The 26,375-nt window shown below is 34.0% G+C and overlaps 2 protein-coding genes and 2 long non-coding RNA genes across 23 annotated transcripts in view; 2 read left to right on the top strand and 2 right to left on the bottom strand.

The window, feature by feature from the left end:
- The first annotated feature begins 753 nt into the window (after positions 1-753).
- LOC149729242 (uncharacterized) lies at positions 754-6,944 on the top strand. 5 transcript variants are annotated; one of them, XR_016385821.1, is made up of 5 exons: positions 754-895; positions 1,321-5,368; positions 5,440-5,692; positions 5,763-5,927; positions 6,008-6,647. XR_016385821.1 is itself a non-coding variant. In XM_089886362.1 (4 exons), exons 1-3 carry the CDS (start codon positions 4,926-4,928, stop codon positions 5,443-5,445), a joined length of 387 nt encoding a protein of 128 aa, XP_089742488.1. In that variant the 5' UTR covers positions 2,693-4,925; the 3' UTR covers positions 5,446-5,692; positions 5,763-6,941. The 5 variants fall into 5 exon arrangements, 4 of the variants coding, with proteins under 4 accessions (XP_089742486.1, XP_089742487.1, XP_089742489.1 ...); XM_089886362.1 differs by lacking the exon at positions 754-895 and having other exon boundaries at positions 2,693-5,123; positions 5,186-5,368; positions 5,763-6,941; XM_089886360.1 differs by lacking the exon at positions 754-895 and having other exon boundaries at positions 2,687-5,123; positions 5,186-5,692; positions 5,763-6,944.
- The window catches only part of LOC149729237 (uncharacterized), a 76,305-nt gene continuing 51,338 nt past the window's right edge, over positions 1,409-26,375 (bottom strand). For 6 of the 16 annotated variants that reach the window (XM_089886338.1, XM_089886326.1, XM_089886333.1 and 3 more), the window contains 10 exons: positions 25,399-25,563; positions 23,762-23,872; positions 20,745-20,915; positions 20,529-20,687; positions 19,673-19,780; positions 16,204-16,368; positions 10,391-10,501; positions 7,458-7,628; positions 6,967-7,122; positions 1,409-2,641 (listed from right to left, as the gene is read on the bottom strand). In XM_089886338.1, coding sequence (XP_089742464.1) covers positions 2,558-2,641; positions 6,967-7,122; positions 7,458-7,628; positions 10,391-10,501; positions 16,204-16,368; positions 19,673-19,780; positions 20,529-20,687; positions 20,745-20,915; positions 23,762-23,872; positions 25,399-25,563 — 1,401 coding nt within the window. In that variant the 3' untranslated portion in view covers positions 1,409-2,557. Of the gene's footprint in view, positions 2,642-6,966; positions 7,123-7,198; positions 7,401-7,457; positions 7,629-10,390; positions 10,502-16,203; positions 16,369-19,327; positions 19,437-19,672; positions 19,781-20,528; positions 20,688-20,744; positions 20,916-23,761; positions 23,873-25,398; positions 25,564-26,375 lie in introns of those variants that run through there. The other 10 variants (XM_089886339.1, XM_089886342.1, XM_089886328.1 and 7 more) reach the window with 9 other exon arrangements.
- LOC149729240 (uncharacterized) lies at positions 13,195-14,619 on the top strand. The gene is made up of 3 exons (XR_016385822.1): positions 13,195-13,334; positions 13,407-13,482; positions 13,698-14,619. It is a non-coding gene; the product is annotated as an uncharacterized LOC149729240 (long non-coding RNA).
- Positions 13,481-14,160, bottom strand: LOC149729241 (uncharacterized). Its single transcript, XR_016385824.1, has 2 exons — positions 14,019-14,160; positions 13,481-13,749 (listed from the first exon to the last, which is right to left on the bottom strand). It is a non-coding gene; the product is annotated as an uncharacterized LOC149729241 (long non-coding RNA).

The following is a 26,375-nucleotide window of genomic DNA, read 5'->3' as shown; positions in this document are numbered from 1 at the left end:
TTTTCCATGGTTGCCAAGCCCTGTTTTAGGCAGTATGGTGTAAAAACAGATTCTGGTTTGTGTTAAACCACTTTTCTTGCAAACCATGCTAAAATATACTGTAGCAATTTTTATAAACTTTGTTCATGTAAAACTCCTAATAAGATTCGCCTAGAATCAAGAGTCATAAAACACCAAGAAACACTCAAACGGTTAGCGCAAAAGAAATGTGGTAGAACTAAACACTTTAAACTGTTCAACCAACTGTTTCTATAGTTTTTAAGAATGGCGTACTAAATGCAAGAAGTGCACAATCACCACGTGTAGCACCCACAGCAACACGTAACTAATAATTAGGCACTTGAAATAGCCAGAAACAGGGACATAATCAATAATCGCAACAAAACACGGAATAAATAACATGATTGCCGGCGCCGTGCCAAAGTGGTTAGGGCGCCAGCCTCAAGTTCAAAGTTAATAGAATTAAGCTCGTCGCTGCTACCATTGTGGGCGTATGTGTCCTTGGGCAAGACACTTAACGGCAATTGCTCCAACCCAGTGGTCGCTAGTGGGTTGTCCAAATTAACAGCCAAACCTTAAAAATGAAATCAACTCCTCCATAAAAATGATCACCTAGAAACTGATACACATGATTACTTGTAAGGTGGTCTAGTTTACTAAGGTGGTCTAGTTACAACAACTAATTCAATTTAAAGGCTTGATGTTACTACCATTGTGGGTATACGTGTGCTTAGGCAGTACATTTAAAGGGCCTAAACATACTCAAATGTACATCGCTTTAATAGATACAGTGTGTTTTTCTAATTCCAACGACACCTTACTTGTTTTAATCGGTTCTGTATAACCAAAGATATTCCAGCTCAAACACCGTGAAATTCATAAAACTGATTTGAAAGTTGCGTGGCGAAAAAATGGAGAAGTGTACTACCCACGTGACAAATCACGTCACAAAATTGTTGAAGCGTGGCTGCTCTCATTCAGAAACACTGAGAAAGGCGAGAGGCAGTGTTTTTAGCAAAAAACGAGAGAACAAAAAAAACGCAAAAAAGCACAAAAAAAACGCAGGTTTCGCTTTTACGAACGAATCAGTCACGTGACTAGTACGTTCCTACGTCACAATCACGAAGCTCGTAGTAGAGATCACTGTTTGAGGACGAATATCTACGCCTATACTGGACCAATTTTGATAAGCAAAGTATTTTTGGAATCAATAAAACAGTCGCTTTATGAATTTACCATAAAAAATAAAAGTGACGTGGGGTGTGTTTAGACCCTTTAACGACAATTCTTCTAACCAAGTGATCTGTATTTGTGTCCAAGTTGTCGGTCATACAAAAAATAATTGCCCACACAGTTAGATACGTGGTAACTTGTAAGCGGGCATGTGGTGTATGAAACAGAACACCTGTGTTATAACGATTGTCGTTGTTTTATTCTGGGTAAAAATCACAAACAACAAATTACTGAAAATAGTAAGAGATTACATGAAACAAACCAATGATAAAGGTGGAAATATGGGGGTTATAAAAAACTTTAATCTAAAAATAGAATATTGGTGCAAGTAATTAAGTTGCTACAAACACATCTAAATACAAGAAAGTTCATATGAATTATTATGCGGTAAGCATGGGAACATAATATCAGTGGTCAATAAGATACAAACAAAAGTTTAATTAAAAAACAAAACATCAACGAAATGATTAAACTTTAGTGGGAGTAGATGAAACGATTAGTTGCTGATTTATAAAAAAAGGCCTAATGGAACGTGTACGTAACTACATAGTTTGATAGTAACCTACATAAAAACAAACTTTCAAAGTAATTAAACACAAACTAAATGCATACACTAACTTAACTACAGTACAACCGGCAAAGCAACACAAGGAAACTGAGTAACGTGGCAATAGAACAACAAGAGAGAGAGCGCAAATTAATCAAAGTCATTTTTGTTCCATCACAACGTGATTGTTGATATATAATCATGTGGGATAATGGTGATTATGACATCATCAAACAAAACAATGGATGGTTAAACATTAAATCGAGGGGAGATAAAAATAAATCATTTCTTTCATCAGTTTTAAAACTTAATGAACAACTCAGTGGTCACTATAATCTTAATATACAACAGTATTCTTAACTGGGTGAATAGATTTTGCAAGAGTGAATGCAGAGGGGTGAATAGAATGCTCATGTGCACATTGATAATTAGACACATATTTTGTTGCACACATGATGTTTCATGGTTTTCTATCATAGATGTGCGTTGATATCTTATGTTGGCATAAACAAATATGCTGCTCAGTGAAGTTTGTTACTTTATGGAAGGAATGAAATTAAAATGTTGGAAAACGCAACAATATTTATATTTCATGGTTTTGTTTGAAATAATGTTTATGTCATCAGGATTTTCTCAACATTTGTCTTTAAATATTCTTTATGTATTTTTAAAATAGAAGGAAATGTAAAATCAAGTCATTGGTTCTTTAATTTTAAATATTTTTAATGTGTTCTTATGATAAAGAAAGTAAAAATAGTGGAAAAAATAAAAATCAAGTCATTGCTTCCAAAATTCATCATACTGATCCCAATACTGTTTCCTATCAGTGTCTATATCAACTATTTCCTCCAAGACAAAATCCTGAAAAACAAACAATAATTAAGATTGTTGTTTAAGTGAGTATATTGTTACATCAACAAAAACATGTTTATTCCATGAATAATATGACAATCAATGGTTGTTACATCATAGTAGATTGGCACAGATTTATAAACCATGTTATATGAATACATCTTGAAACAAATATTCAAGTTTAATCTGCAGTGTATAAACTGCATTAAAGGAACTAAAGTCATATTTTATCAATGGTTTACATGCAGTCCTCACTGAGCTGAATCGACTATTTGTACAAATATTCAAGTTGCTTCACCACATAAACATACAACACAACAATCTAACAAACACTCAAGTAACAATATACAAGGTATAATACAATGGGGGAAGATGGGACACTTAAGCACATATTGCCCAATATTTTCAAATTCAAAATAGATGACTGTTTTTGGGTAATACCACGAATTAGTACTATCATTCCTTTATTAATTGACAACAGTTTAAAACACATGAGGAGTTATTTTGCGATTCGCACAACAGTTGTAATATTACAAATTCAAAAACACACAGGGTAAGACGGGACAGTTTAAAATCATTGTTAGTTTTGATTAATAAGTGTATTTAATATTGAAAATATACGTAAATAACATGAAATAATACTGTACGCTTTAAAAATCAAGTTTAAACATTCTTTTCTTGCCCTACTGCTATAGTTTTTAACATGTTACCTATACATTATATGATTGTATGAAGAATTGGTATTGTTTGAATGACAATGGGTACTGTTGAACATCAATTGATAAATATTGTATCCTACAAATGTATATGAACTTGTAATAACCATTAATAAAGTTTACATTTTTGCTACAAATCGGGTATTGCTATGGGCTACTGTTTTTCGCACAAGCCACTTCTTATAAATTATCTCCAAGTGCAAATGACTGAATTTCGAATATATTTTCCGTATATTATCTTGTTATTACATCAGTATATTATATTTGAATAAACCCTGAGGTATAAATTATTGATTTAAAAGCAAATCTTTCAAAGTTTGGCAAAGAAACATACAAAACTACAATGTGGGGGAAGATGGGACACCAAGTTGAAATATTTTAACATTAACAGTATTTTGCACGTTGTAGTTAACCTATCGAAATTAACAAGTTGTACTAGTTTCTTTGGTTTAACTTTGGCAAGCATTTAAAATTAGCACCTTACTATTTCGCATTTTTTTACCTGTTTAAAAATACTGTTTCTATTTTACACATTTTTTAATATTTAACAACAGTAATCGGCTTTGACGGTCGTTTTATAAAGTCGTGATAATACTGTCGAAAATTTCTGTAACATTAAAGTGCTCATGACATGAACTTTTACCTAATGAAAACTTAGTATGAAACAATTCATCTTATTAGAGAAACTTTATTTACGCGATAAATATAACGTTTTTAAGTGAAACAAATCAACTCCTCAGTTTGCGGCGTAAAAATGATACCACTACCTTGTGATGTCAGCAGGAGAACAGTAGCGCGAAAAGTTTGAGCAAACTGTGATTTTTACTGAAGAGAGATTTGCGAATTTTGTTTAATACCACTTCTGTTCTTTGTTCTGAACATTTTGAAATAGATTGTTTTGACTCCGTTCCCAGCATGCACGTAAACCGAATGCTAGTTATAACAAAGAACAGAAGTGGTATTAAATAAAATAGCTGCAGTTATAACAAGTACGGGAGGTTCTTTCAATGTCAGTTTTGACGGGGCAGGTCTTGAGCGGCAGAGTCAGCACCAGTTCCACCCCCAAGAAAGTTAGAACTTGCGTCCAGTAAAAAACAGAAAATACAAGTGCACATGTTCAAACCAATATTTCTTTAAGTAACAGTGTATGCATTTTGTTGAAAACCAAGATAGCACAGATTAGATATTATACAAATAAGCCCCTGTCCATCCTGATACAAGTTATACAGTAATCAAAGAACCAAGAAAGTTTTCCAGGCTTAAAACACTACTGAAAATGCAGTTTTTAATGTATTAATATTTATTATATGTATATATTTGAATTAAAACTTTCCAGGTTCTTTCTGATGCTTTCGTTCAACATGAACAGCGTGTTGCGTGTTATTCTAAGATGTAAAGACTGTGGTCACTCCAATACATAGAACAGTCAGCCAAATTTTGGAAAAGTACCTGCTTGTAACATTCATCTGTCTGCAGCCATTCTGTTTGCAGGAGTTACTGCTTCGAAGGTCCTACGGTTTTTAAAGCATAAGGGAACAGCTGTTATTTCTGTCCGAAGATTTTTCCGCCACCAACAGATGGTGTTGCACACAGCAACCATGCAGCTATGGAGGGAGAGACAGATGTGGATGTTAAGCACCTTGCAGGGAGAGGATGGTGGTATAGTATGTGGTGGTGATGGATGTGCCGATTCTCCTGGACACAGTGCCAAGTACGGGACCTACACCATGATGGATTTAAGAATGAAAGCTGATGTTGACATACAGACCATCCAGGTAAACATAAAAATGAATGCCTATTTTGCAATTTATTATATCTTCGTTCTGTTCTGATATAGCTTTTGTGTCAAAAGAGTAATGAAGTGGGGGGTAGCTACCACATGGAGCCGGAGGGATTGGCGAGGTCTCTGCAGCGGATCCAGAACTTTGTACCTGATAGACACGTTTCTATAAAGAAATATATCTGCGAGATCAACATCCTCATATCAAGCATTTGTTTGACATACGGCACAGTGCTAAAGGTGAGCTAATAAATATTATATTTTTATGAAACAACTAATTCAGGTATCGATATTTAAATTCATCATTTTAGGATTGAAGAAAAAGTTGAAATCAACTGCCAGGTGAAAAGGCTGTGAGGGATTAAATGGTTGGGTGGCCAGTATTATAAACCATCTTTACTGGTCTGTGGTCTCCACCCCTCCAGACGATAGTCAGTTAGTGGTTGATAAGTTTAATCGTAAGCCATGTACAAAATCGACATCACGACTTCTCGGGACGTTTCTCAAGATGCCTCCATGGTGATTTTCAGGGCCAGAAACGACAGCAAGCTCGGCTTCAACCATGTAATATTTTACTGTTTATATACCAGTATTGAAATTTTTAAGAATGAGTATTTATTTATTTACTTTCTAGGTACAAAAGCTGCTGTACAAATGGAGAAGTTTGTGTGCAGCTTCTAAAAGATATTGCTCAGTTTTCTTCCCCTTACAAAACATTGACTGTTAAGGCTTTTCATAGTCTATTAAATAATTTTGTTTTCAAGTTGATTTGTTTTTCCTTTCTTGGCATGGGGTGCAGGTAAACTTATCCACTATTGACTAAAATAGTTATATGCTAAAAAATTTTTCCATTTATTTTAATTGAAATTTATCCTCCAGGACAGCTTTAGCAGCTCTTCACTTTAATGAGAATGCTCACCGGGCTGTCACAAAGGATAGTGTACCAGTATATGGGATTCACTATCCTAAGTATAAGAAGGGTGGTTACATTGTCAGAAAAGTCACACAGGAAGCAACCTATGGTAGGAACTTTGTTCGGATTATACAAACTTCATACTGCTTATCGCAGAACGTTCAGTCTATTTGCCAGAGAGATAACAAGTTGAAGAGACACTGACCGATGAAACGACAAGGCTGCCTCTAAGCTCTTCATGTGAAAAGCCAGACAGAGATAGTGCTGTTAAAAATCACGTGTCACGTTTCATGTCAAACTCTCTCTATTGAATACTATGTCTCAGGCGTTTACAAATATGATCTGGCAAGTTTTTATAAAGTTTTATTTTGTTTGTATAAGTAAAAATGGTCAGAGTGTTTACAAAAAAAAACACACAACTGCAAGATTTGAGTCAGCAAATCTAAAGCTAACATACTCTTGTCCTGCCAATAAACTGTCTGTATGCTGTGTATCTTTTCCAGTTATCCCCATCTCGCAAACGAGATCGAGAGAACTGCTTAAACCCGATAAGCCTTTAAAACTGTCATCGCCCTCCATTACGAATCAAAATAAACACTATAAAATCTACAGCTGTTGTCTGGCTAGCGTTCTCGCGCTGACATCACAAGGTAGTGGTATCATTTTACGCCGCAAACTGAGGAGTTAATTTGTTTCACTTAAAAACGTTATATTTATCGCGTAAATAAAGTTTCTCGCCTGTAAATGTTGGTAAGACTACGTATTATAATAAGATGTATTGTTTTATACTTAGTTTGATATTCGTGTCATGAGCACTTTACATAGGGGTTCGTAAAAAGAAAACTTAAAATAAATCTCGTCTGACTAAGTGTCCCATCTTCCCCCACCCTACTATATATAAAAAATAAATATATATTTGTTAAACCTGTGGAGAATGTAATCGTTGAATTGCTTCTTCCAGTAAACCATTATCTTCACTTGTAAGATGTTTCATACCAAGACATAGTTTCGATATTTTATCAAGACATTGGAACAATGGTCTCACATGTATGACTTCAGGACCATACATCCATATTTGTATCTAAGCAGTTTAGTTAAAGTTAGAATAAATATGATACACACCAACTCATGTACAATAATATAATGGTAGCCGTACAAACTATTTGTGGTTGTTACTATTATACAAGCCATCTTTTTATTGCTGAAGTTACGACACCAAGCTGTAATGAAGCGAGGGTAAGCAAGATGTAACAAAGTGCATTCACATTGTAACAATGCAGAATGTGATATATATACGTATTGGAATTAGAAAAACACCGGGCTAACCAGTGTGTAGCGTGCATTTATATCAAGCTGTATCTATAATGACAGATAATATTATGAAACAAATTAAAACTTTTTAATCATTATTTATACTTTGTTTTGCCGATCCATTATTTTCCTGGATATATCTTCCATGTAGGGGTTCAGGTTCATGTCATTGGACCTAGATCCCAAACCAAGCTTATCCATCACATCAAGATGAGGAAGAAGGGCTTGTGTCGTTGAATCTGTCATCGGCACGTCATTGATATTTAATTCTTTGATCTAAAATAGAAACAACATATTTATGTTGGTTAATATAAAGGTCATTACAGGGATATTTTTTTAATTTCTTTATTTTCATAAAATTATATTTAAATAGAATGAATATAGAGAACGTTTAAATAAAATGCAAGTTGCAACACAACAATATAAGCACATCATAGTTCAGGCTACCATTTTTTCTAACGTTCTGATATAAAAATTACTTAGAAATAGGTTACACGCGATGCACCATATTTATTTTGCAATATTCGTTTTGTTTCCATGTAGCTATGCATGTTTCATTCAGAAGCTACTACGTTTAACCCAACAACGCACAAAGCGTGTTATGCGAGTTTCAATCAACGCGTCAAAGGGCATTGTTTCGTAAACAACACTGAAATGCAATGCAGTTAACCCTACAGTGCGCTCTGGATTATTTGAACCAAAGGAATTGGTATTTTACTCTTTGTTTGAACCGAACGAACATTATGCCAAGTTTTCCTCTATTTAATGCAACAATCTCCTGACACGTTGCATTCTACACGTTGACGCTTATCGCGAGTTAATTTTATAAACATTAATCTTTAGCACAGGATTGTAGAAATATCCATTTATCAGTGATAATGTCACCGTCCGGATTGTTCAAAAATGCCCGGATTTTTTTTATAGAAAGAAATCATAATTACATAAAAATCAACGTTGTTACGTCCGGCCAACAACATACTCTTTGGTTTCTTAGTTCCGTAATTATTGACGACATAAACGTGCGCTCTATTTTAACCGCATCGGTTGCGCTGCGATAACATGGTGGATAGCTAAAATGACCGAACGGTTCGTGCAAACTTTTAATTAAAAAAATGCATTTTCAATACTCGCTCTATTAATTTGGATACAATTTATGTCACATGGAACTTTTATGTAGTTAATTAAAACTGATATTACATTATTAGAATCACGTATATCGGTAGAAACAGTTGAAACATTGGTGCAAGTTTTACGCATTTTCATCGTGGATAATGTAACGATTATTTACGTCATAACAACTTTGACATGCAAAGTTTGCAAATAATTTTTTTACTCCCAATATAATTTTAAGCCAACAATTGTGAATGGTTTAAATTTTTAAAAGCAGGTGAATCCAGATGATGTGAATTTTAATTGGTGCAAATATAAAAACAACAAGTTGTTTGTAGGCACCGCAAGTGACAGAGAGTTTCATGAATCCCAGTTGCAAGATATTAATTTTAGTTTTTTTACCCATAAAATATTTTATTTAAAGTTTATGTACACTTGTTATGTTGCACACTTTCAAAATCTAAAAGTTTGAACATTTTATAGTAAAGTGGGAGAAGATGGCACACTTAAGCACATATTGTACAATATTTTCCAAATTCAAAATAGATGACGGTAATACCACGAATTAGTACTATCATTCCTTTATTAATTGACAACAATTCAAAAAATATATCAAAACACACGAGGAGTTATTTAGCGATCCGCACAACAGGTGTAATGTTACAAATTGGAAAACACACAGGATAAGAAGGGACAGTTCAAAATCATTGTTAATTTTGATTAATAAGTGTATTTATAAATAGGAATATACGTAAATAACACGAAATAATACTGTACGCTTTGAAAATCAAGTTTAAACATTCTTTTCCTTGCCCTACTGCTATAGTTTTTAACATGTTACCTATACATTATATTATTGCATAACAATTAGTATTGTTTGAACACAACAGGCCAAACTTTGAAAAGTTTGCTTTTAAATGAATAATTTATACCTCAGGGGTTATTTAAATATAATATACTAATGTAATAAAAAGATAATATATGGAAAATGTATTCGAAATTCAGTCATTTGCAATTGATAATAATTTATAAGTGGCTTGTGCAAAAAACAGTGTAGCAATACCCAATTTGTAGCAAAAATATAAACTTTATCAATAGTTACAATCAATTTTCTTTTATTACAAGTTCATATACATTTGTAGGATACAATATTTATCAATTGATGTTCGAACAATACCCATTATCATTCAAACAATACCAATTGTTATACAATAATATAATGTGTAGGTAACATGTAAGAACTATAGCAGTAGGGCAAGGAAAATAATGTTTAGACTTGATTTTCAAAACGTACAGTATTATTTCGTGTTATTTACGTGTATTCCCATTAATAAATACACTTAATATTCAAAATTAACAATGATTTTAAACTGTCCTGTTTTATCCTGTGTGTTTTCGAATTTGTAACATTTCACCTCTTGTGCGGATCGCTAAATAACTCCTCGTGTGTTTTATTATATCTTTTTGAATTGTTGTCAATTAATAAAGGAATGATAGTACTAATTCGTGGTATTACACAAAAACCGCCATCTATTCTGATTTTGGTAATATTTGGCAATGTGTGCATAAAAAGTGTCCCATCTCCCCCCACTCAACTATATATTAAAGGCAATATTCTATAATTTATATATTTACAAAGAAGAAGCATTCAATTTACCAAATCTGATAGTTTTTGAAAAAACACTGGTAGTTCTGATGATGAAATATATTTTTTATTAGTTCAAGGTTTGGAATTACATACCAGTGCTTGTTTACAGCAGTACATCATCAATTTAAATCAAATTGACAAAGTTTTAGTTAGAGTGTCAGGTTTGCTATCCAGTAAAAGCACATGCGTTCAAACCATATGCAGATCATAATTTACCTTTAATTGATAAATAATAATCTGCATGTTTGATAATCTAACTGAGTATTTTCATGGTTCTTACTTTTCCATGTGGAAGTTGTAAGATTTGCATTACATCATCATCTGGTTGATATTCATACAATTCCCAATACTTTGACCATCGATCACCATTGATGCGATTCACTGTCAAACCCTAAATAATTGGAGCAATTAAAACTAGAGTGTCAGATAATATAAAACTAGATATATTGGGTATCATGAGTGCAAATGAAGTTTGTTTTTATGTAAACATTATAGATGTTACTTTGTGACAAATGAAGTTGGAGGTGCATGTCTTACTATGATGTCATACTTCTCAATGTAAAACTAATTATGATGTCATAACACACTGTTTCCCAACCATTGGTACGCGGGGGCATTCCAGGTGGTACACGAGCACCTTATTGTAATTTGCCGATATAGTTTAAATATTTAAAACAATGTTTGTTATTTCATCCCCTATGTCAGTACTCTGCAACCCTTTCCCACTCATGGTACATTTATCCTTTACTTGATCGCAAACATGAAAAAACAAACATTCAAACCAGGTTTAAAGCTCCTGTGGCTGAATAATGAACATATCAATAGCCACAGTGGGAATTGATATTATGTTGCAATTAGTTGATAGGTTAAATAATCACTATTATGATGCAATGAATCCACGTGTGAATCCATACTATTTAGTAACAAACATACTGCTTGGCTGAGGAAAACATCACAAATATAATGCGTTGCTACTTCTGGACCAGATTTACTTATGATCCAGATTTAGGTTGTTTATTCCCGCCTGTTTAACGATCGCATTACATTTATTTTACACGCAACTGTGGTGGAGACAACGTCAAGTTTATGTTGCGAATCCCTCGACATCATAGTCAACGTACAGGTTATCCAGCGGCACACCAGTAGCAGAGCACTGCCCTACATTACTTTATAACACTCAATCGGTCTCCTTAAAGTGCCAAATTTATGATGGCCAACAACCTTTTATGATAGGAGCGAGATTAAATAACATTCCACTAAGCAGTGCTGCGGTTCGTTGTCAGGTGTCGCCGAGCCCAACTTTAGACGTCCAAATTGTCGCGAGAAACTTAATCATTCTGACGTCATAATACGTCACATCAGTGGCAGATCTAGAGGGGGCTGATTGGTGTTTGAACACCCCCCTCAGAAAGTTTATACATATTTTCGTTTACGTAGCTCTAAAAACGAATACCGGCGAGCGTCAAAGTAACGATTGTTTGTAGTGGATTTATATCAAATTTCCGTGACTTAAAATCAACTAGAATACGACTGCATTTAGTATATGTGACCTATTGCACAAGTTGTTGCAAATCGTTATCTATATTATCGTATCATATATGCTGACGAAAAGATCACTCGTCTCCCGAACCACTAACACAAACGGTAAATCGATAAAGGAAATACAAAATTTACAAACGGGCATAAATTAATTTAGTATTTTTCTGATTATTTTGATACCGGCAAGCAAGCTTGGACGAGGAATTGGATAATTCGTGATACTAGACAATTAATTCGATACAAAGCGCCAGGGTTACACAAAAAGATTACCCGCTGCTATAACCAAAATAAAAGCTTGAGATTTGAATCTAGAGTAGCGAAATAGCCCTGGCCAGTGACCACCAAGCTTTATCTAAACACAAATTGTTTACACATGCTTGTTAAGTTGTTACGTTCACGTGCGTAGAAAGTATTCATCGTAAACGAGACAATCCTTTACCCTACTAACTTTGCCTTTACCTAATGGCAGACGTGAAAAATCAAAAATTTAAACTGTTTTTAAAGAGTCCGGCCCACGGTTCTCATGGTTGCGCAGTTTTTTTGCATAAGAATTAACTTTTATGCGTACTGATGCTAAATTAACAGCCAGTTTGTGAAAATTTGCTTTAATTTAAAAGTTATGAACGTTTAAAAAATTAAATTTTAAAGGGCCTAAACACACCCCAAATGTACTTCGCTTTAATCGATAGAGTGTGTTTTTTTAATTCCAACGACACCTTACTTGTTTTAATCGGTTCTGTATAACCAAAGATATTGCAGCTCAAACACCGTGAAATACAAAAAAATGATTTGAAAGTTGCGTGGCCAAAAAATTGAGAAGTGTACCACCCACGTGACAAATCACGTCACAAAATTGTTGAAGCGTGGCCGCTCTCATTCAGAAAGGCGAGAGGCAGTGTTTTTAGCAAAAAACGAGAGAACAAAAAAAACGCAAAAAAGCACAAAAAAACGCAGGTTTCGCTTTTACGAATGAATCAGTCACGTGACTAGTACGTTCCTACGTCACAATCACGAAGCTCGTAGTAAAAAAAAGATAGCGCTAGAGATCACTGTTTGAGAACGAATATCTCCGCCTATACTGGACCAATTTTAATAAGCAAAGTATTTTTGGAATCAATAAAACGGTCGCTTTATAAATTTACCATAAAAAATAAAAGTGACGTGGGGTGTGTTTAGGTCCTTTAAAGTTGTAAAAAACGTCACTCGCGGGCACTGTGACGTCACAATGCAATATTTCGTTTATGGGGAAAACCCGGCCTATCAGCGGTTTATCGTTTATTGGTGCAATTTTGATAGATAAGCAAATCAAAACGTTTTTTAAGGTATTAACAATAACTATGGCTTCAGCAACTTATTGAAAGTTATTTCCTAGGGATCAGTGTATAACCAAACAAAATAGCCTACCAAGCTTAGTGGAGAATTAGTTTTCGTGACTTTCTAGGGTTCAGATTTTAAATTCTTTTTGTTTTTTCCCTATATGGCATAGACTATATTTATATCTGTATTTAAAGTTACCATATAGGAGTTTACCATAAGCCGAGTAATCATGCCTGATAGGTGCTGTGTTTAAAATAGCAAGACAAGAATGACTGTAAAGCGATAAGTGTTTATAATATAGATATGTGTGTGTTTACATTTTTAAAAGGAAGAGTGGGGCTTAGAAAAAAGCAAGCAACATTACATTGGTATGCTGGTCATCTCATATTTGTAGTGCACATTTTACTTCAGATCGCTTTACTATGATATGTTCTAATTAGGATATGCAAGGAAACTTGTTCGGATCAAGTAAGCAGCATGTATTTGGAGAGCGCAGAAAAACAGATCCATCATCTGGTACAAGAATTCTTTATTCAAAACAATGAAAATAATCCAATACTTAAATATGTATTTCTTGTAATGTTGAATGTACTTAATTTAAAACAACATAACTCTTGCATGAATCACATTTTGTATGAAACAAGACCATTCAAAACTGAATGATGAAAAATTCTTGCAAATGTTGTTGAACTGTCACTATAATGTTAAACCTTTCTGTTTTCCTTTTCCAGTCATTCCCGTACCTATCGAACAAAGTTCTGATCAGCTGTGTGGCGATACTGTCTAAACAAAATAAATGCCATAAACATGTGATTGACCAACTTTTTGGTATGAAGGCCAACAATAAATACTAGACTAGAGTAAATTGATTTCACTAAATTTGTATTCCATGCTCGGGTCTTAGTCAAGAATATCATATTTGCAACACATATATATGTAATGTGTTTACACAAATTTCAACAAATTCAGGAAAAAAGACAGTGCAACACTTTAACCAACAGACTTATTAAATGTCACATTTTTTTAATAAATGCTATTCTTGGTCAACCCACCAAATTGTGTTGTTGATTTACTCAGCTTCACTTGTTTTCCATGGTCTTGGCCTGTCTACTTCCCCAACTGTTGCGGGAAGTACAGGTTCAAACTGGAAAGGCTCAATACCTATTGCTAGTGGACTAGGATCTTCGCTTATGTCACTTCATCAGATGAAATACTTCTATCTGACTATACATTGTAGTGATCGACGTGTGAAAGCGGGCGATAATAATGTTATCGTTGTAATTCCATGTTTAACGATGTTGTATGTTTACTGGTTTAATGATATTGTGTGAGTCCACGTACCGATATTGCCTGACAACGGAAACTGTCACAATTTCCTAGCCGTTTCCTAATTAAGATGCGTGGCTGCTGGCATTGTGTGTGGACTATGCCCAATGGTGAACTATGCTCAATACCCAGACATTGTATCTGTATTTGCGTTATGTGTGACTGGCGGTAAGCCTGGAGGCTGACGTGTTCCCTTCTTCTCACAACTCTCGTCTGTATAAAAGATGGGTGCGCCATGTTTCGGGACGCCTTGAGCCATAAATTCTGCTATCGTTATCGTATCGTTACGTCACTGTCAAGTTACTAATAAAGGAGTTATTAAGTGTTGATCTGGTTCCAATTGATCTGTGATTAAACGAGGTACAGCATCTAGTACGCGCGAAGAGGAGTACGATAGGACCAGACCCAACAACATCACACACTGACACTTTTACATTATTGTTAACTGACAAATTTAAATAGCGTAATACTGTAATACACTTACAAACAATTTTAAAAAATATTAATTTTAAACTAAAATCAGGCCACGGCATTACCTACGCAAATTTCTTAATTTAAAAGTAACAGAAAATGCTATGTCGACGGTACACTCTGTTTTGCTGCAAACAGCAAAGCCTAAATCAGCTGATCGATTAGAAAAGATCGTGACGTAATTTACGTCATAGTGCCCGCGAGTGACGCAACATCAGGCGAATTTTTTGGCACTTTTTAAAACGTTTTTTTGGCCAAACTAAATATTTTTTTTCACAAAAAAATACCACAGATAGTATTTATTAAGTGTAAATTTTCAATTAAAACCAACTTGTATGAGCGTGGTCCAGACTCTTTAAGCACTTGCAGGCTAAATAATGAACGTGTGAGTCCCTATTATGACGCAATTATTCGACGTGTGAATTGCTATTATGTTGTAATGAATTACCAGGTAAAACAATCGCTATTATGATGCAATGAATCCACGTGTAAATCCCTAATATTTCGTAACAAACACACTGCTTGGCTGGGGAAAATATCGTAAATATAAAGCAGCAATACTCCTGGAACAGATTTAGGTTGATTATTACGGCCTAAAGCCCTAAATCGTTTAGAATGCGAAGCAGCGATAATACCTGGTCTGTTTAGCAGTAATATTGTTTGCTTAATTGAGTTCTTATGCAGTAATAGAGAGAGTAAACCAAACTCACGTCTCGCGTTGGCAAAAAATGGTAACAGACTTTCCAGAAATATGCGTATCGTATTATGTTTTAGGTCTGCTTAACCGGTGTTGCAACTAAAAGTGATGTAACAAAATATTGTGGCAATATGAACCACACTATACAACGAACGTTTGGTTAGTTATAGTTAAAAAGTTCCTGTGAGGCAATAATTGAATACGAAAATCGGTATTATGACGTAAATAATCAACGTGTGAATCCCTACTATGACGTAACAAACATTCAGTTTGTCTGGAGTAAATCCTTCGTAAATAACTTTATTACGAATAGCATAGACTAATGTTTCTACCGCGGGCGATATATACCGCCGAGTTCAGTGATAAAAAAAAATCCATTTTTAAAGATATATTATTTGTCCTCTAAATCTATTATTAGTATTACATCCACGCACGTCAGAATTCCCCACTTCATATAAAATGATCTCGTTGCTGACACAGACTTAGGCGACACCTGGATTTTCGTTAGCGACGCTGCGCTAACCGTCGCGACAGGCATTTAGTCGCATAAGAATGGACATCTGCAGTATATTTTGGCGACACTGGGCACCGTGGCTCGCGCCGAAACTCGGTTTCGCGACGTTGACGTCGCTAAATTTAACAGTTGTTGCCACGACAAGAAAATGTAAATAACTTAAATTGGACCAAGTGTCGAACGGCTCAATCGCAGCTCTGCTTCTAAGATGAAAATTAAACACACTAACTTGTGGGTTTGTTAGTCGTTCAACAGCTTCATGTAAGATGATACGATTTCGTACAGAAAGTGTTTCCTCATCCAAGCCAAGCTTATCCATCACATCAAGATGAGGAAGAAGGGCTTGTGTCGTTGAATCTGTCAACCACACACCCCAGATATTTAATCCTTTGATCTAAAATAGAAACAACATATTTATGTTGGTTAATATAAAGGTCATTACAGGGATATTGTTTTAATTTATTTATTTTTATAAAAATTTGTTTAAACAGAACAAATATAGAGAACGTTTGAATGAAATGCAATTTGCAACACAACAATATAAACACATCATAATTCAGGCTACCACTTTTTTCTAACGTTCTGATATAAAAATTACTTAGAAATAGGTTACACGCGATGCACCATATTTATTTTGCAACATTCGTTTTGTTTCCATGTAGCTATGCATGTTTCATTCAGAAGCTGCTACGTTTAACCCAACAACGCACAATGCGTGTTATGCGAGTTTCAATCAACGCGTCAAAGGGCATTGTTTCGTAAACAACACTGAATGCAACGCAGTTAAAGGGCCTAAACACACCCCACGTCACTTTTATTTTTTATGGTAAATTCATAAAGCGACCGTTTTATTGATTCCAAAAATACTTTGCTTATTAAAATTGGTCCAGTATAGGCGGAGATATTCGTCCTCAAACAGTGATCTCTAGCGCTATCTTTTTTTTACTACGAGCTCCGTGATTGTGACGTAGGAACGTACTAGTCACGTGACTGATTCATTCGTAAAAGCGAAACCTGCGTTTTTTTTGTGCTTTTTTGCGTTTTTTTTGTTCTCTCGTTTTTCGCTGAAAACACTGCCTCTCGCCTTTCTGAATGAGAGCGGCCACGCTTCAACAATTTTGTTACGTGTTTGTCACGTGGGTAGTACACTTCTCAATTTTTTTCGCCACGCAACTTTCAAATCAGTTTTTTGAATTTTACGGTGTTTGAGCTGGAATATCTTTGGTTATACAGAACCGATTAAAACAAGTAAGGTGTCGTTGGAATTAGAAAAACACACTCTATCGATTAAAGCGAAGTACATTTGGGGTGTGTTTAGGCCCTTTAACCCCACAGTGCGCTGTGGATTATTTGAACCAAAGGAATTGGTTTTTTACTCTTTGTTTGAACACCTAATTGCGAACGAACATTATGCCAAGTTTTCCTCCATTCAATGCAACATTCTCCTGACACGTTGCATTCTACACGTTGACGCTTATCGGCGAGTTAATTTTATAAACATTAATCTTTAGCACAGGATTGTAAAAATATCCATTTATCAGTGATAATGTCACCGTCCGGATTTTTTTAATCATAAGGTAACCTATTTATATTAAAATCTTTGTTACGTTGTTATGTCCACCCAACAACATACTCTTTGGTTTCTTAGTTCAGTAATTATTGACGACATAAACGTGCGCTCTATTTTAACCGCATCGGTTGCGCTGCGATAACATGGCGGATAGCTAAAACGACGAAACGGTTCGTGCAAACTTTTAATTAAAAAAATGCATTTTCAATACTCGCTCTATTAATTTGGATACAATTCATCTCACATGGAACTTTTATGCAATAATTAAAACTGATATTACATTATTAGAATCACGTATATCGGTAGAAACAGTTGAAACATTGGTGCAAGTTTTACGCATGTTCATCGTGGATAATGTAACGATTATTTACATCATAATAACTTTGACATGCAAAGTTTGCGAATATTTTTTTTACTCCCAATATAATTTTAAGCCAACAATTGTGGATAGTTTAAATTTTTAAAAGCAGGAAAATCCAGATTATGTGAATTTTAATTGGTGCAAATATAAAAACAACAAGTTGTTTGTAGGCACCGCAAGTGAACGAGAGTTTCGTGAATCCCAGTTGCAAGATATTAATTTTAGTTATGTTACACATCTAATATTTTCTTTAAAATTTAAGTACACTTGTACTTAAGCACATATTGTACAATATTTCCAAATTCAAAATAGATGTTGGTACTACCACAAATTAGTACTATCATTCCTTTATTAATTGACAACAATTCAAAAAATATATCAAAACACACGAGGAGTTATTTAGCGATCCGCACAATGGGTGTAATGTTACAAATTGGAAAACACACAGGATAAGATGGGACAGTTCAAAATCATTGTTAATTTTGATAATTAGATAATTTATTATCAGGAATATACGTAAATAAAACGAAATAATACTGTATGCTTTGAAAATCGAGTTTAAACCTTCTTTTCCTTGCCCTACTGCTATAGTTTTTAACATGTTACCTATACATTATATTATTGCATAACAATTAGTATTGTTTGAACAACAAAAGGCCAAACTTTGAAAGGTTTGCTTTTAAATCAATTATTTATATCTCAGGGGTTATTCAAATATAATATACTGATGTAATAAAAAGATAATATATGGAAAATATATTCGAAATTCAGTCATTTGCAATTGATAATAATTTATAAGTGGCTTGTGCCAAAACACAGTGTAGCAATACCCAATTTGTAGCAAAAATAAAAACTTTATCAATAGTTACAATCAACTTTCTGATGTTACAAGTTTATATGCATTTGTTGGATACAATATTTATCAATTGATGTTCGAACATTACCCATTGTCGTTCAAACAATACTAATTGTTATGCAATAATATAATGTATGTAACATGTTAAAAACTATAGCAGTAGGGCAAGGAAAATAATGTTTAGACTTGATTTTCAAAACGTACAGTATTATTTCGTGTTATTTACGTATATTCCCATTAATAAATACACTTAATATTCAAAATTAACAATGATTTTAAACTGTCCTGTTTTATCCTGTGTGTTTTCGAATTTGTAACATTTCACCTCTTGTGCGGATCGCTAAATAACTCCTCGTGTGTTTTTATTATATCTTTTTGAATTGTTGTCAATTAATAAAGGAATGATAGTACTAATTTGTGGTATTACACAAAAACCGTCATCTATTCTGATTTTGGTAATATTTGGCAATATGTGCTTGAAAAGTGTCCCATCTTCCCCCACTGTACTATATTAAAGGCAATATTCTATAATTTATATATTTACAAAGAAGAAGCATTCAATTTACCAAATCCGATAGTTTTTGAAATTTCTCTACAATAGTTTAGATACGGTCATAGTAACGATTCAAACATGAGGTCACAGTTACATCTATGACGTAACAAACACTGGTAGTTCTGATGATGAAATATATTTTTTATAAGTTCAAGGTTTGGAATTACATACCAGTGCTTGTTTATAGCAGTACATCATCAATTTAAATCAAATTGACAAAGTTTTAGTTAGAGTGTCAGGTTTACTATCCAGTAAAAGCACATGTGTTCAAACCATATGCAGATCATAATTTACCTTTAATTGATAAATAATAATCTGCATGTTTGATAATCTAACTGAATATTTTCATGGTTCTTACTTTTCCATGTGGAAGTTGTAAGATTTGCATTACAACATCTGGTTGATCTTTATACAATCTCCAATACTTTGACCATCGATCACCATTGATGTCATTCACTGTCAAACCCTAAATAGTTGGAGCAATGAAAACTAGAGTGTCAGATAATATAAAACCAGATATATTGGGTATCATGAGTGCCGATGAAGTTCGTTTTTATGTAAACATTATAGATGTTACTTTGTGACAAATGAAGTTGGAGGTGCATGTCTTACTATGATGTCATACTTCTCAATGTAAAACTATTTATGATGTCATAACACACTGTTTCCCAACCATTGGTACGCGGGGGCATTCCGGGTGGTACACGAACACCTTATTGTAATTTGCCGATATAGTTTAAATATTTAAAACAATGTTTGTTATTTCATCCCCTATGTCAGTGCTCTGCAACCTTTTCCCACTCACGGTACATTTATCCTTTATACTGCTTGGCTGAGAAAAAACATAAAAATATAATGAGATGCTACTTCTGGACCAGATTTAGGTTGTTTATTCCCGCCTGTTTAACGATCGCATTACATTTATTTTACACGCAACTGTGGTGGAGACAACGTTAAGTTTATGTTGCGAATCCCTCGACATCATAGTCAACGTACAGGTTATCCAGCGGCACACTAGTAGCAGAGCACTGCCCTACATTACTTTATAACACTCAATCGGTCTCTTCAAAGTGCCAAATTAATGATGGCCAACAACCTTTTATGAACAATGAATATGTTGTAGCATATAAAATAGCTAAGTAAGTATAAGTTGATTAGATAGGAGCGAGATTAAATAACATTCCACTTCTAAGATGAAAATTAAACACACTAACTTGTGGGTTTGTTAGTCGTTCAACAGCTTCATGTAAGATGATACGATTTTGTGGAGAATGTTTCCACTCATTAATTGTTAAGTCACTCACATTAGAAAGACACCGGGCTAACCAGTGTGTAGCATTCTCATCCAGTGGTGCATTTATATCAAGCTGTATCTATTATGATTGATAATATTGTAAAATAAATTAAAACTTTTCAATCATTATTTATACTTTGTTTTGCCGATCCATTATTTTCCTGGATATATCTTCCATGTAGAGGTTCAGGTTCAAGTGATTGGACAAAGATTCCAAACCAAGCTTATCCATCACATCAAGATGAGGAAGAAGGGCTTGTGTTGTTGAATCTGTCATCGGCACTTCATTGATATTTAATCCTTTGATCTAAAATAGAAGCAACATATTTATGTTGGTTAATATAAAGGTTATTACAGGGATATTGTTTAAATTTATTTATTTTTATAAAACTATATTTAAATAGAATAAATATAGAAAACGTTTAAATAAAATGCAATTTGCAACACAACAATATAAGCACATCATAGTTCAGGCTACCACTTTTTTACATTAGAAAGTCTTTTTTTAACATTTTGATATAAAAATTACTTAGAAATAGGTTACTCGCGATGCACCATATTTATTTTGCAACATTCGTTTTGTTTCCATGTAGCTATGCATGTTTCATTCAGAAGCTGCCACGTTTAACCCAACAACGCACAATGCGTGTTATGCGAGTTTCAATCAACGCGTCAAAGGGCATTGTTTCGTAAACAACACTGAAATGCAATGCAGTTAACCCTACAATGCGCTCTGGTTTATTTGAACCAAAGGAATTGTTTTTTTTACTCTTTGTTTGAACCGAACGGACATTATGCCAAGTTTTCCTCCATTCAATGCAACATTCACCCTACACGTTGCATTCTACACGTTGACGCTTATCGGCGAGTTATTTTTATATAACATTAATCTTTAGCACAGGATTGTAGAAATATCCATTTATCAGTGATAATGTCACCGTCCGGATTGTTCAAAAATGCCCGGATTTTTTTATAGAAAGAAATCCTAATTACATAAAAATCAACTTTGTTACGTCCGGCCAACAACATACTCTTTGGTTTCTTAGTTCCGTGATTATTGACGACATAAACGTGCGCTCTGTTTTAACCGCATCGGTTACGCTGCGATAACATGGCGGATATAGACAAAATGACGGAATGGTTAGTGCAAACTTTTAATTAAAAAAATGCATTTTCAATACTCGCTCTATTAATTTGGTCACAATTCATGTCACATGGAACTTTTATGTAGTTAATTAAAACTGATATTACATTATTAGAATCACCTATATCGGTAGAAACAGTTGAAACATTGGTGCAAGTTTTACGCATGTTCATCGTGGATAATGTAACGATTATTTACATCATAATAACTTTGACATGCAAAGTTTGCGAATAGTTTTTTTACTCCCAATATAATTTTAAGCCAACAATTGTGGATAGTTTAAAAGCAAGTAAATCCCGATTATGTGAATTTTAATTGGTGCAAATATAAAAACAACAAGTTGTTGGTAGGCACCGCAAGTGAATGAGAGTTTTGTGAATCCAAGTTGCAAGATATTAAATGTTACACATAAAATATTTTCTTTAAAATGTATGTACACTTGATATGTAACACTATTTCAAAATCTAAAAGTTTGAACATTTTATATAAAGTGGGGTAAGATGGCACGCTTAAGCAAATATTGTACAATATTTCCGAATTCAAAATAGATGTTGGTAATACCACGAATTAGTACTATCATTCCTTTATTAATTGACAACAATTCAAAAAATATATCAAAACACACGAGGAGTTATTTAGCGATCCGCACAACGGGCGTAATTCTACAAATTGGAAAACACACAGGATAAGACGGGACATCAGTTTAAAATCATTGTTAATTTTGATAATTAGATAATTTATTATTAGAAATACACGTTAATAACACAAAATAATACTGTACGCTTTAAAAATCAAGTTTAAACATTCTTTTCCTTGCCCTACTGCTATAGTTTTTAACATGTTACCGATACATTATATTATTGCGTAACAATTGGTATTGTTTGAACACAAACAGGCCAAACTTTAAAAGATTTGCTTTTAATACAATAATTTATACCTCAGGGGTTATTTAAATATAATATACTGATGTAATAACAAGATAATATATGGAAAATATATTCGAAATTCAGTCATTTGCACTTAAAGATAATTTATAAGAAGTGGCTTGTGCAAAAAACAGTGTAGCAATACCCAATTTGTAGCAAAAATAAAAACTTTATCAATAGTTACAATCAATTTTCTGTTATTACAAGTTCATATACATTTGTTGGATACAATATTTATCAATTGATGTTCGAACAATACCCATTATCGTTCAAACAATACCAATTGTTATGCAATAATATAATGTATTAGTAACATGTAACAACTATAGCAGTAGGGCAAGGAAAGAATGTTTAAACTTGATTTTCAAAGCGTACAGTATTATTTCGTAATATTTACGTATATTCCTATTTATAAATACACTTATTAATCAAAATTACCAATGATTTTAAACTGTCCCACTTTATCCTGTGTGTTTTCCAATTTGTAACATTACACCTGTTGTGCGGATCGCTAAATAACTCCTCGTGTGTTTTATTATATTTTATTTAATTGTTGTCAATTAATAAAAGAATGATAGTACTAATTCGTGGTATCACCCAAAAACCATCATCTATTCTGATTTTGGTAATATTTGGCAATCTGTGCATAAAAAGTGTCCCATCTTCCCCCACTCAACTATATATTAAAGGCTATATTCTATAATTTATATATTTACAAAGAAGAAGCATTTAATTTACCAAATCCGATAGTTTTTGAAATTTCTCTACAGTAGTTTAGATACGGTCATAGTAACGATTCAAACATGAGGTCACAGTTACCTCTATGACGTAACAAACACTGGTAGTTCTGATGATGAAATACATTTTTTATTAGTTCAAGGTTTGGAATTACATACCAGTGCTTGTTTACAGCAGTACATCATCAATTTAAATCAAATTGACAAAGTTTTAGTTAGAGTGTCAGGTTTACTATCCAGTAAAAGTACATGCGTTCAAACCATATGCAGATCATAATTTACCTTTAATTGATAAATAATAATCTGCATGTTTGATAATGTAACTGAATATTTTCATGGTTCTTACTTTTCCATGTGGAAGTTGTAAGATTTGCATTACATCATCATCTGGTTGATGTTCATACAATCTCCAATACTTTGACCATCGATCACCATTGATGTCATTCACTGTCAAACCCTAAATAGTTGAAGCAATTAAAACTAGAGTGTCAGATAATATAAAACCAGATATATTGGGTATCATGAGTGCCAATGAAGTTTGTTTTTATGTAAACATTATAGATGTTACTTTGTGACAAATGAAGTTGGAGGTGCATGTCTTACTATGATGTCATACTTCTCAATGTAAAACTAATTATGATGTCATAACACACTGTTTCCCAACCATTGGTACGCGGGGGCATTCCAGGAGGTACACGAGCACCTTATTGTAATTTGCCGATATAGTTTAAATATTTAAAACAATGTTTGTTATTTCATCCCCTATGTCAGTGCTCTGCAACTTTTTCCCACTCATGGTACATTTATCCTTTACTTGATCGCAAACATGAAAAAACAAACATTCAAACCAGTTTTAAATCTCCTGTGGCTGAATAATGAACATATCAATTGCCACAGTGGGAATTGCTATTATGTTGCAATTAGTTGATAGGTTAAATAATCACTATTATGACGCAATTATTTGACGTGTGAATTGCTATTATGTTGTAATTAACTGTCAGGTAAAACAATCGCTATTATGATGCAATGAATCCACGTGTGAATCCCTAATATTTCGTAACAAACACACTGCTTGGCTGGGGAAAATATCGTAAATATAAAGCAGCAATACTTCTGGAACAGATTTAGGTTGATTATTACGGCCTAAAGCCCTAAATCGTTTAGAATGCGAAGCAGCGATAATACCTGGTCTGTTTAGCAGTAATATTGTTTGCTTAATTGAATTCTTATGCAGTAATAGAGAGAGTAAACCAAACTCACGTCTCGCGTTGGCAAAAAATGGTAACAGACTTTCCAGAAATATGCGTATCGTATTATGTTTTAAGTCTGCTTAACCGGTGTTGTAACTATAAGTGATGTAACAAAATATTGTGGCAATATGAACCACACTATACAACGAACGTTTGGTTAGTTAGTTAAAAGTTCCTGTGAGGCAATAATTGAATACGAAAATCGGTATTATGACGTAAATTCAACGTGTGAATCCCTACTATGACGTAACAAACATTCTGCTTGTCTGATTAAATCCTTCGTAAATAACTTTATTACGAATAGCATAGACTAATGTTTCTACCGCGGGCGATATATACCGCCGAGTTCAGTGATAAAAAAAATCCATTTTTAAAGATATATTATTTGTCCTCTAAATCTAATATTAGTATTACATCCACGCACGTCAGAATTCCCCACTTCATATAAAATGATCTCGTTGCTGACACAGACTTAGGCGACACCTGGATTTTCGTTAGCGACGCTGCGCTAACCGTCGCGACAGGCATTTAGTCGCATAAGAATGGACAACTGCAGTAGATTTTGGCGACACTGGGCACCGTGGCTCGCGCCGAAACTCGGTTTCGCGACGTTGACGTCGCTAAATTTAACAGTTGTTGCCGCGACAAGAAAATGTAAATAACTTAAATTGGACCAAGTGTCGAACGGCTCAATCGCAGCTCTGCTTCTAAGATGAAAATTAAACACACTAACTTGTGGGTTTGTTAGTCGTTCAACAGCTTCATGTAAGATGATACGATTTTGTGCAGAAAGTTTCTCCTCATCCAAGTCAAGCTTATCCATCACATCAAGATGAGGAAGAAGGGCTTGTGTCGTTGAATTTGTCATCGGCACGTCATAAATATTTAATTCTTTGATCTAAAATAGAAACAACATGTTTATGTTGGTTAATATAAAGGTCATTACAGGGATATTGTTTTAATTTATTTATTTTCATAAAACTATATTTAAATAGAATAAATATAGAGAACGTTTAAATGAAATGCAATTTGCAACACAACAATAAGCACATCATAGTTCAGGCTACCACTTTTTTCTAACGTTCTGATATAAAAATTACTTAGAAATAGGTTACACGCGATGCACCATATTTATTTTGCAACATTCGTTTTGTTTCCATGTAGCTATGCATGTTTCATTCAGAAGCTGCTACGTTTAACCCAACAACGCACAATGCGTGTTATGCGAGTTTCAATCAACGCGTCAAAGGGCATTGTTTCGTAAACAACACTGAATGCAATGTAGTTAACCCAATGCGCACTGGTTTATTTGAACCAAAGGAATTGTTTTTTTTACTCTTTGTTTGATCACTTGATTACGAACGGACATTATGCCAAGTTTTCCTCTATTTAATGCAACATTCTTCTGACACGTTGCATTCTACACGTTGACGCTTATCGGCGAGTTATTTTTATATAAGAAAACATTAATCTTTAGCACAGGATTGTAGAAATATCCATTTATCAGTGAAAATGTCACCGCCCGGATTTTTTTAATCGTAAGGTAACCTATTTATATTAAAATCTTTGTTTTGTTGTTACGTCCGGCCAACAACATACTCTTTGGTTTCTTAGTTCAGTAATTATTGACGACATAAACGTGCGCTCTGTTTTAACCGCATCGGTTACGCTGCGATAACATGGTGGATAGCTAAAACGACGAAACGGTTC

Source organism: Ciona robusta, chromosome 10 (genome assembly GCF_009617815.1).
Source record: "Ciona robusta chromosome 10, ASM961781v2".
Lineage (NCBI taxonomy): Eukaryota > Metazoa > Chordata > Ascidiacea > Phlebobranchia > Cionidae > Ciona > Ciona robusta.
The sequence above is the reverse complement of the archived record's forward strand: the minus strand, read 5'-3'. Positions and strand labels throughout refer to the sequence as shown.

Coding starts and splice junctions, on each gene's coding strand:
- LOC149729242 (XM_089886360.1), top strand. CDS start 4,926: ATGGTGTTGCACACAGCAACCATGCAGCTATGGAGGGAGAGACAGATG. Junction 5,124..5,185: donor TTGACATACAGACCATCCAG/GTAAACATAAAA, acceptor GTTCTGATATAG/CTTTTGTGTCAAAAGAGTAA.